The 10,968-nt window shown below is 51.0% G+C and overlaps 1 protein-coding gene across 1 annotated transcript in view; it reads right to left on the bottom strand.

Moving 5' to 3' along the window:
* Positions 1 to 10,968, bottom strand: part of LOC121273197 (calcitonin gene-related peptide type 1 receptor-like) — a 184,631-nt gene that overhangs the window by 98,099 nt on the left and 75,564 nt on the right. Inside the window, exon 5 of the mRNA XM_041180187.1 lies at positions 5,717 to 5,843. Coding sequence (XP_041036121.1) covers positions 5,717 to 5,843 — 127 coding nt within the window. The remainder of the gene's footprint in view (positions 1 to 5,716; positions 5,844 to 10,968) is intronic.

Below are 10,968 nucleotides of genomic sequence, written 5' to 3'. Positions count from 1 at the left end.
TCTAATCCCGTGCTGTACCTGCCCTGGGAGTGTTTGATGGGGACAGCTAAGAGGGAGATTTACTCTGTAACTAACCCCATGCTGTCTCTGTCCAGGCAGTGTTTGATGGGGACAATGTAGAGGGAGCTTTACTCTGTATCTACCCCCGTGCTGTAACTGCCCTGGGAGTGTTTGATGGGACAGTGTGCAGGGAGCTTTACTCCGTATCGAACCCCGTGCTGTACCTGTCCTGGGAACGTTTGATGGGTACAGTGTAGAGGACGCTTTACTCTGTCTCTCCCCCTGTGCTGTACCTGTCCTGGGAGAATTTCATGGGGACGGTGTAGAGGGAGATTTACTCTGTATCTAACCCCGTGCTGTACATGTCCTGGGAGTGTTTGATGGGGACAGTGCAGAGAGATCTTTACTCTGTATCTAACCCTGTGCTGTACCTGTACTGGGAGTGTTTGATGGGGACAGTGTAGAGGGGCTTTACTCGGTATCTAACCCCATGCTGTACCTGTCCTGGGAGTGTTTGATGGGACAGTGTGCAGGGAGATTTACTCTGTTTCTACCCCCGTGCTGTACCTGTCCTGGGAGTGTTTGATGGCGACCGCATAGAGGGAGCTTTACTCTGTATCTAACACTGCATTGTACCAGTTCTGGGAGGCTTTTATGAGGAGAGTGTAGAGGGAGCTTTACTCTGTATCTAACCCCGTGCTGTACCTGTCCTGGGAGCGTTTGATGGGGACGGTGTAGAGGGAGCTTTACTCTGTATCTAACCCCGTGCTGTACCTGTCCTGGGAGTGTTTGATGGGGACAGTGTAGAGAGATCTTTACTCTGTATCGAACCCGGTGCTGTACCTGCCCTGGGAGTGTTTGATGGTGACAGTGTAGAGGGAGCTTTACTCTGTATCTAGCCCCGTGCTGTACCTGTCCTGGGAGTATTTCATGGGGACGGTGTAGAGGGAGATCTACTCTGAATCTAACCCTGTGCTGTACCTGTCCTGGGAGTGTATTATGGGGACAGTGTAGAGGGAGCTTTACTCTGTATCTAACCCCGTGCTGTACCTGTCGTGTGAATGTTTGATGGGGACAGTGTAGAGGGAGATTTACTCTGTGTCTAACCCTGTGCTGTACCCGTCCTGGGAGTGTCTGATGGGGACAGTGTAGAGGGAGCTTTACTCTGTATCTAATCCCGTGCTGTACCTGTCCTGGGAACGTCTGATGGGACAGTGTAGAGGGAGCATTACTCTGTATACCACGCCATGCTTTACCTGTCCTGGGACTGTCTGATGGGACAGTGTAGAGGGAACTTTACCCTGTATCTAACCCCGTGCTGTACCTGTCCAGGGAATGTCTGATGGGGATAGTGCAGAGTGAGCTTTACTCTGTATCTAACCCCATGCTGTACCTGTCCTGGGAGTGTTTGCTGGGGGCAGTGTAGAGGGAGCTTTACTCTGTGTCTAACCCCGTGCTGTACCTGTCCTGGGAGTATCTGATGGTAAAAGTGTAGAGGGAGCTTTACTCTATATCTAAATCTTTGCTGTACCTGTCCTCGGAGTTTTGATCGGGACAGTGTAGAGGGATCTTTACTCTGTATGTAACACCGTGCATTACCTGTCCTGGGAGTATTTGGTGTACACAGTGTGTAGGGAGCTTTACTCTGTATCTAACTGTGTGCTGTACCTGTCCTGGGAGTGTTTGATGGGGACAGTGTAGATGGAGATTTACTCTGTATCTAACCCCGTGCTGTACTTGTCCTGGGAGTGTTTGCTGGTGGCAGTGTAGAGGGAGCTTTACTCTGTATCTAACCCCGTGCTGTACCCGTCCTGGGAGTGTTTGATGGGGACAGTGTAGAGGGAGCTTTACTCTGTATCTAACCCCGTGCTGTACCTGTCCTGGGAGTGTTTGATGGGGACAGTGTAGAGGGAGCTTTACTCTGTATCTAACCCCGTGCTGTACCTGCCCTGGGAGTGTTTGATGGGGACAGTGTAGAGGGAGCTTTACTCTGTATGTAAACCCGTGCTATATCTGTCCTGGGAGTGTCTGATGGGACAGTGTAGAGGGAGCATTACTCTGTATACCGCACCATGATGTACCTGTCCTGGGAATGTCTGATGGGACAGTGTAGAGGGAGTTTTACGCTGTATATAACCCGTGCTGTACCTGTCCTGCGAGTGTCTGATGGGGACAGTGTAGAGGGATATTTACTCTGTATCTAATTCCTTGCTGTACCTGTCCTGGGAGCGTTGCTTGGGACAGTGTGGAGGGAGCTTTACTCTGTATCTAACCCCGTGCTGTACCTGTCCTGGGAGTGTTTGATGGGGATAGTGTAGAGGGAGTTTTACTCTGTATCTAACCCCATGTTGAACCTGCGCTGGGAGTGTTTGATGGGGACAGTCAAGAGGGAGCTTTATTCTGTATCTAACCCTGTGCTGTACATGTCCTGGGAGTGTTTGATGGGGACAGTGTAGAGCGAGCTTTATTCTGTATCGAACTCCATGCTGTCCATATCCTGTGAGTGTTTGATGGTTATAGTGCAGAGGGAGATTTACCATGTATGTAACCCTGTGCTGTACCTGTCCTGGGAGTGTTTGATGGGGTGCTGTAGAGAGAGCTTTACTATGTATCTCACCTAATGCTGCACCTGTCCTGGGAGTGTTTGATGGGGACAGTGTAGAGTGAGATTTAATCTTTTACTAACCCTGTGCTGTACCTGTCCTGGGAGTGTATTATGGGGACGGTTTAGAGGGAGTTTTACTCTGTATCTAACCCCGTGCTGTACCTGTCGTGTGAATGTTTGATGGGGACAGTGTAGAGGGAGCTTTACACACTATCTAACCCCGTGCTGTACCTGTCCTGGGAGTGTTTGATGGGGACAGTGTAGATGGAGCTTTACTCTGTATCTAACCCCGTGCTGTACCTGCCCTGTGAGTGTTTGATGGGGACAGTGTAGAGGGAGCTTTACTCTGTATCTAACCCCGTGCTGTACCTGCCCTGTGAGTGTTTGATGGGGACAGTGTAGAGGGAGCTTTACTCTGTCTGCTGCTCTCTGCTGTAACTGTCCTGGGACTGTCTGATGGGACAGTGTAGAGGGAGCTTTACGCTATATATAACCCATGCTTTACCTGTCCTGGGAATGTCTGATGGGACAGTGTAGAGGGAACTTTACCCTGTATGTAACCCTGTGCTGTACCTGTCCTGGGAGTGTTTGCTGGGGGCAGTGTAGAGGGAGCTTTACTCTGTATCTAACCCTGTGCTGTACCTGTACTGTGAGTGTTTGATGGTAAAAGTGTAGAGGAAGCTTTACTCTGTATCTAAATCTTTGCTGTACCTGTCCTCGGAGTTTTGATCGGGACAGTGTAGAGGGATCTTTACTCTGTATGTCACACCGCGCATTACCTGTCCTGGGAGTATTTGGTGTACACAGTGAATAGGGAGCATTACACTGTGTCTAACCCCTTGCTGTACCTGTCCCGGGCGTGTTTGATGGGGACAGTGTAAAGGGAGATTTACTCTGCATCAAAACCCATGCTGTACCTGTCCGGGGAGTGTTTGATGGGGACAGTGCAGAGGGACATTTACTCTGTATCTTACCCCGTGCTGTACCTGTCCAGGGAGTGTTTGATGGGGACAGTGTAGAGGGAGATTTACCCTGTATCTAACCCCGTGCTGTGCCTGTCCTGGGAGTGTTTGATGGGGACAGTGTAGAGGGAGATTTACCCTGTATCTAACCCGGTGCTGCACCTGTACTGGGAGTGTCTGATGGGGACAGTTTAGAGGAAGCTTTACTCTGCATCTAACCCCGTGCTGTACCTATCCTGGGAATGTTTGATGGTAAAAGTGTAGAGGGAGCTTTACTCTGTATCTAACCCCGTGCTGTACCTATCCTGGGAATGTTTGATGGTAAAAGTGTAGAGGGACCTTTACTGTGTATCTAAACCTTTGCTGTACCTGTCCTGGGAGTGTTTGATGGGGACAGTGTATAGGGAGCTTTACTCTGTATCTAACCCCGTGCTGTACCTGTCCTGGGAAAGTTTGATGGGGACAGTGTAGAGGAAGCTTTACTCTGTATCTAACCCCGTGCTGTACCTGTCCTGGGAAAGTTTGATGGGGACAGTGTAGAGGAAGCTTTACTCTGTATCTAACCCCGTGCTGTATCTGTCCTGGGAGTGGTTTAAGGGGACAATGTAGAGGCAGCTTTACTCTGTATCTAACACCGTGCTGTACCTGTCCTGGGAGTGTTTGATGGGGACAGTGTAGAGGGAGCTTTACTCTGTATCTAACCCCGTGCTGTACCTGTCCTGGGAGTGTTGTTGGGACCGTTTAGAGGGAGCTATACTCTCTATCTAACCCTGCGCTCTACCTGTTCTGGGAGTGTTTGATGAGGACAGTGTAGAGGGAGCTTTACTCTGTATCTAACACCGTGCTGTACCTGTCCTGGGAGTGTTTGATGGGGACAGTGTAGAGGGAGCTTTACTCTGTATCTAACACCGTGCTGTACCTGTCCTGGGAGTGTTTGATGGGAAAATGTAGAGGAAGCTTTACTCTGTATCTAATTCCGTGCTGTCCATATCCTGGGAATGTTTGATGGGGACAGTGTAGAGGGAGATTTACCCTGTATCTAACCCCGTGCTGTATCTGCCCTGTGAGTGTTTGATGGGGACAGTGTAGAGGGAGCTTTACTCTGTGTCTAACCCCGTGCTGTACATGTCCTGGGAGTGTTTGATGGGGACAGTGTAGAGAGAGCTTTACTCTGTATCTAACCCCGTGCTGTACCTGTCCTGGGAGTGTTTGATGGGGACAGTGTAGAGGGAGGTTTATTCTGTATCTAACGCCGTGCTGTACCTGTCCTGGGAGTGTTTGATGGGGACAGTGTAGAGGGAGCTTTACTCTGTATCTAACCCCGTGTTGTACCTGTCCTGGGAGTGTTTGATGGGGACAGTGTAGAAGGAGCTTTACTCTGTATCTAATCCTGTGCTGTACCTGTCCTGGGAGTGTCTGATGGGGACGGTGTAGAGGGAGCTTTACTCTGTGTCTAACCCCGTGCTGTACCTGTCCTGGGAGTGTTTGATGGGGACAGTGTAGAGGGAGGTTTATTCTGTATCTAACGCCGTGCTGTACCTGTCCTGGGAGTGTTTGATGGGGACAGTGTATATTTGTGCCTCAGCTTCGTTTTGCTGCCCTGCCACCAATTGGTGGAGACTTTTCTTAACATCTGTTTGAAATGCCCCAACAATCGTTTTCTGTCTGATTGGTCCATTGAGTGTTGGAGAGACTCAGCGAGGGGCCTGCTTTGCCCTATTGGGGCCCTGACAGGTCAGTGGGCTCAATGGAGTTTCAGGGCTGATGCGCTTTGCCCCCCTATTTATTGAAACACAGCTCCCAGTTACCCTTTGACCTTTAGCCTTGCTGAGGGCGCCTGATGTAGAGAGTGCCAATGCGTTCCAGCGCGGGCATTCAGCGCAAGCTTAGGGGTTTGCGAGAAAGCATTTTCTAGTGCAGCAGGATAGTTTTTGAAAGAGTAGCAGCTCTGCCTAATGTCGGTGCTCGGACAGTCTACCGTTGCCACATTTCTCCTCTGTATGGTGTCCAGCTCTTGCCCTTTGATAGGGTAATGTTGAACATATTACTGCTTTTCAGATCGAAATGAAAAGTGAAGTGTGACACCCACAGACCGGCTCTCAGGTCTCAATGTGGCCCTGAAATGCCGTTTGAAGTAGCTCTGACTTACAGGGTTTCGAGCGACGAGTTCCTGGTCATTGGCCACTGCTGTCAGCCAAATGATGGTAACTATGGAGTTGAGGATGTACGATATGAAGAGGCTTTTGTGCAGCGAGATCCTCTGGCAGCTGAGACTCCTGCAAGACAAAACAAAGTTCCGTTTTAGGGTAAGGGTGAGACAGAGTCTCATGCCTGTTGTCTCTGGCTGGAAAAGCCAGGCTTCATTAACAATGTGAGCCTTGACATAACCTCACTGATCATCCAGCGACTCTGGCTAAAAAATGTGGGCTGTCGTGAAGACACATTGGGCCTAGGTGTGATGCCTCAGCCAGTCAAAAAGCCCAGCAGCACATGAGTAGAAACTTTTTTTATCAGGGCACAGACCAGCAAGCAGGCCATTGGGTCAGGATTTTTATTTATTCATTCATGGGTTGTGGGTGTCGCTGGCTGGGTCAGTATTTATTGCCCATCCCTAATTGCCCCTTGAGAAAGTGGTGGTGAGCTGCCTTGAACGGCTGTGGTCCACATGGTGTAGGTACACCCACAGTGCTGTTAGGGAGGGAGTTCCAGGATTTTGATCCAGTGACAGTGAAGGAACAGCCGATATATTTCCAAGTCAGGATGGTGAGTGACTTGGAGGGGACCTTCCAGGTGTTGGTGTCCCTATCTATCTGTTCGTCTCAGTGGTAGTGGTCGTGGGTTTGGAAGGGGCTGTCGAAGGAGTTGCTGCAGTGCATCTTGTAGATGGTACACACTGCTGCTACTGTGTGTCATTGGTGGAGGAAGTGAATGTTTGTGGATGGGGTGCCAGTCAAGCGGGGCTGCTTTGTTCTGGATGGTGTCGAGCTTCTTGAGTGTTGTGGGAGCTGCACTCATCCAGCCAAGTGGGGAGTATTTGCAGCCTCGTTGGTTAACTGCTGGTGTTGCACATTTCTTTTGGAGCCAGGGCAGTCCAGACAGCTGCTGTTGGCTTGTGATAGGCTGACCTCCCATTGCCCTTCTCCTCCCTGGGACTTAGCAGTGGGGGCAGGCATCTACTGACATTGGGGAGCTTACAATGACTGAGCTGTCTCTGAGGCAGAGTGCTGCCAACACACGCAAATTAATCAAAAAAGGCCCAAGGCCTAATTCTGGGCTAGCCTTGGGCCTCCCAGATCAGATCTGGACCTAGAAACAGACTGGAAGAAATGATTACTCATTCCTTTTTCTACTCAATGAGATAGTAGCAAGAACACAAGAGAATTGTTTCTCGTAGAGTTTCCTGGAATTCTTTTGGAGATTCTCACATGAAGAATCGCAGGAAACACTAAAAAACCACAATTCTGCACAGCCAGGCCAATTGGGATGTAGAATCACTTGCCAAGATTCATGGCTGCGGCACTAGCACCTTTAAATTCATTTAAAGTGTATTAGACAGAGGCTTAGTGAACCAGATGTAATAAACTATCTGGAGAGTAAGAGGGAGAGTGGGATTAGACCGGGTGGGATATTAAAAGGTGTGGGGAGTGAGGGGGAGAGTGGGATTAGACTGGGTGGGATATTAAAGGGTGTGGGGAATGAGGGGGAGAGTGCGATTAGACTGGGTGCGATATTAAAGGGTGTGGGGAGTGAGCGGGAGAGTGGGATTAGACTGGGTGGGATATTAAATGGTGTGGGGAGTGAGGGGGAGAGTGGGATTAGACTGGGTGGGATATTAAAGGGTGTGGGGAGTGAGGGGGAGAGTGGGATTAGACTGGGTGGGATATTAAAGGGTGTGGGGAGTGAGGGGGAGAGTGGAATTAGACTGGGTGGGATATTAAAGGGTGTGGGGAGTGAGGGGGAGAGTGGGATTAGACTGGGTGTGATATTAAAGGGTGTGGGGAGTGAGGGGGAGAGTGGGATTAGACTGCGTGCGACATTAAAGGGTGCGGGGAGAGTGGGATTAGACTGGGTGTGATATTAAAGGGTGTGGGGAGTGAGGGGGAGAGTGGGATTAGACTGCGTGCGACATTAAAGGGTGCGGGGAGAGTGGGATTAGACTGCGTGCGACATTAAAGGGTGCGGGGAGAGTGGGATTAGACTGAGTGGGATATTAAAGGGTGCGGGGAGTGAGGGGGAGAGTGAGATTAGACGGGATATTAAAGGGTGTGGGGAGTGAGGGGGAGAGTGGGATTAGACTGGGTGGTTTATTAAAGAGTGTGGGGAGTGAGGGGGAGAGTGGGATTAGACTGGGTGGGATATTAAAGGGTCAGGGGAGTGAGGGGGAGAGTGGGATTAGACTGGGAGGGATATTAAAGGGTGCAGTGCGAGAGGGGGAGAGTGGGATTAGACTGGGAGGGATATTAATGAATGCGGGGAGAGAGGGGGAGAGTGGGATTAGACTGGGTGGTTTATTAAAGGGTGTGGGGAGTGGGGGGGAGAGTGGGATTAGACTGGGTGGGATATTAAAGGGTGTGGGGAATGAAGGGGAGAGTGCGATTAGACTGGGTGCGATATTAAAGGGTGTGGGGAGTGAGCGGGAGAGTGGGATTAGACTGGGTGGGATAGTAAAGGGTGTGGGGAGTGAGGGGGAGAGTGGGATTAGACTGGGTGGGATATTAAAGGGTGTGGGGAGTGAGGGAGAGAGTGGAATTAGACTGGGTGGGATATTAAAGGGTGTGGGGAGTGAGGGGGAGAGTGGGATTAGACTGGGTGGGATATTAAAGGGTGTGGGGAGTGAGGGGGAGAGTGGGATTAGACTGGGTGGGATATTAAAGGGTGTGGGGAGTGAGGGGGAGTGTGGGATTAGACTCGGTGGGATATTAAAGGGTGTGGGGAGTGAGGGGGAGAGTGGGATTAGACCGGGTGGGATATTAAAGGGTGTGGGGAGTGAGGGGGAGAGTGGGATTAGACTGCGTGCGACATTAAAGGGTGCGGGGAGAGTGGGATTAGACTGAGTGGGATAATAAAAGGTGCGGGGAGTGAGGGGGAGAGTGGGATTAGACGGGATATTAAAGGGTGTGGGGAGTGAGGGGGAGAGTGGGATTAGACTGGGTGGTTTATTAAAGAGTGTGGGGAGTGAGGAGGAGAGTGGGATTAGACTGGGAGGGATAATAAAGGGGGTGGGGAGTGAGGGGGAGAGTGGGATTAGACTGGGTGGGATACTAAAGGGTGCAGTGCGAGAGGGGGAGAGTGGGATTAGACTGGGAGGGATATTAATGCATGCGGGGAGAGAGGGGGAGAGTGGGATTAGACTGGGTGGTTTATTAAAGGGCGTGGGGAGTGGGGGGGAGAGTGGTATTAGACTGTGCGGGATAATAAAGTATGAGGGGATTGAGGACAGAATGGGATTAGACAAGGTGGATATTGGGGAGTGAGGGGGAGAGTGGGATTAGACGGGCTGGGATATTAAAGAGTGTGAGGAGTGAGGAGAGTGGGATTAGACTGGGGGGGATATTAAAGGGTGCGGGGAGTGAGGAGGAGAGTGGCATTAGACTGGGTGGGATATTAAGGGGGTGGGGAGTGAGGAGGAGAGTTCAATTAGACTGGGTGGGATATTAAAGGGTGTGGGGAGTGTGGGGAAGAGTGGGATCTGACTGGGTGGGATATTAAAGGGTGTGGGGAGGGAGGGGGAGAGTGCGATTAGACTGGCTGGGATATTAATGGGTGCAGGGAGTGAGAGGGTGAGTGCGAATAGACTGGGTGGGATATTAAAGGGTGCAGGGTGTGAGGGGGAGATTGCGATTAGACTGGGTGGGATATTAAAGGGCGTGGGGAGGGAGGGGGAGAGTGGGAATAGACTGGTTGGGATATTAAAGGATGTGGGGAGGGAGGGGGAGAGTGGGAATAGACTGGTTGGGATATTAAAGGGTGTGGGGAGTGGGATTAGACTGGGTGGGATATTAAAGGGTGTGGGGAGTGAGGAGAGTGGGATTAGACTGGGTGGGATATTAAAAAGTGTGGGGAGTGAGGGAGAGAGTGGGATTAGACTGGGTGGGATATTAAAGGGAGCAGGGAGTGAGGGGGAGAGCGGGATCAGACTGGGTGGGATATTAAAGGGTGTGAGGAGTGAGGGGGACAGTGAGATTAGAAAGGGTGAGATATAAAGGGTGTGGGGAGTGAGGGGGAGAGTGGGATTAGACTAGGTGGGATATTAAAGGGTGTGGAGAGTGGGATTAGAGTGAGTGGGATCTTAAAGGGTGTGGGGACTGAGGGGGAGAGTGGGATTTGACGGGGTGGAATATTAAAGGGTTTGGGGTGTGAGGGGGAGAGTGGGATTAGACTGGGTGGTATATTAAAGGGAGTGGGGAGTGAGGGGGAGACTGGTATGAGACTGGGTGGGATATTAAAGGGTGTGGGGAGTGAGGGGGAGAGTGGGATTAGACTGGGTGGGATATTAAAGGGTGCGGAGAATGAGGGGGAGAGTGCGAGTTGACCTGGTGGGATATTAAAGGGTGCGGGGAGTGAGAGGGAGAGTAAGACTAGACTAGGTGGGATATTAAAGGTTGCGGAGAATGAGGGGGAGAGTGCAATTAGACAGGGTGGGATATTAAAGGGTGTGGGGAGTGAGAGGAAGAGTGGGATTAGACTGGGTGGGATATTAAAGGGGGTCGGGAGTGAGCGGGAGAGCGGGATAAGACTGTGTGGGTATTAAAGGGTGTGGGGAGAGAGGGGGAGAGTGTGTTTAGACTGGGTGGGATATTAAAGGGTGTGGAGAGTGAGGGGGAGAGTGAGATTAGACTGGGTGGGATATTAAAGTGTGTGGGGAGTGAGGGGGAGAGTGGGATTAGACTGGGTGGGATATTAAAGAATGTGGGGAGTGAGGGGGAGAGTGGGATTAGACTGGGTGGGATACTAAAGGGTGTGGGGAGTGAGAGGTAGAGAGGGATTAGATTGGGTGGGATATTAAAGGGTGTGCGGAGTGAGGGGGAGAGTGTGATTAGACTGGGTGGGATATAAAAGGGAGCAGGGAATGAGCGGGAGATCGGGATTAGACTGGGTGGGATATGAAAGGGTGTGAGGAGTGAGGGGCAGAGTGAGATAAGAATGGGTGAGATATAAAGGGTATGGGGAGTGAGGGGGAGAGTGGGATTAGACTGTGTGGGATATTAAGTGGGTTGGGAGTGAGGGGGAGAGCGGGATAAGACTGGATGGGTAGTAAAGGGTGTGGGGAGAGAGGGGGAGAGTGTGTTTAGACTGGGTGGGATATTAAAGGGTGCGGGGGGTGAGGGGGAGAGTGGGATTAGACTGGGTGGGATATTAAAGGGCATTGGGTGAGATGGGGAGAGTGGGATTAGACTGGGT

This window comes from Carcharodon carcharias, chromosome X (assembly GCF_017639515.1).
Source record: "Carcharodon carcharias isolate sCarCar2 chromosome X, sCarCar2.pri, whole genome shotgun sequence".
Taxonomy (NCBI): Eukaryota; Metazoa; Chordata; class Chondrichthyes; order Lamniformes; family Lamnidae; genus Carcharodon; species Carcharodon carcharias.
The sequence above is the reverse complement of the archived record's forward strand: the minus strand, read 5'-3'. Positions and strand labels throughout refer to the sequence as shown.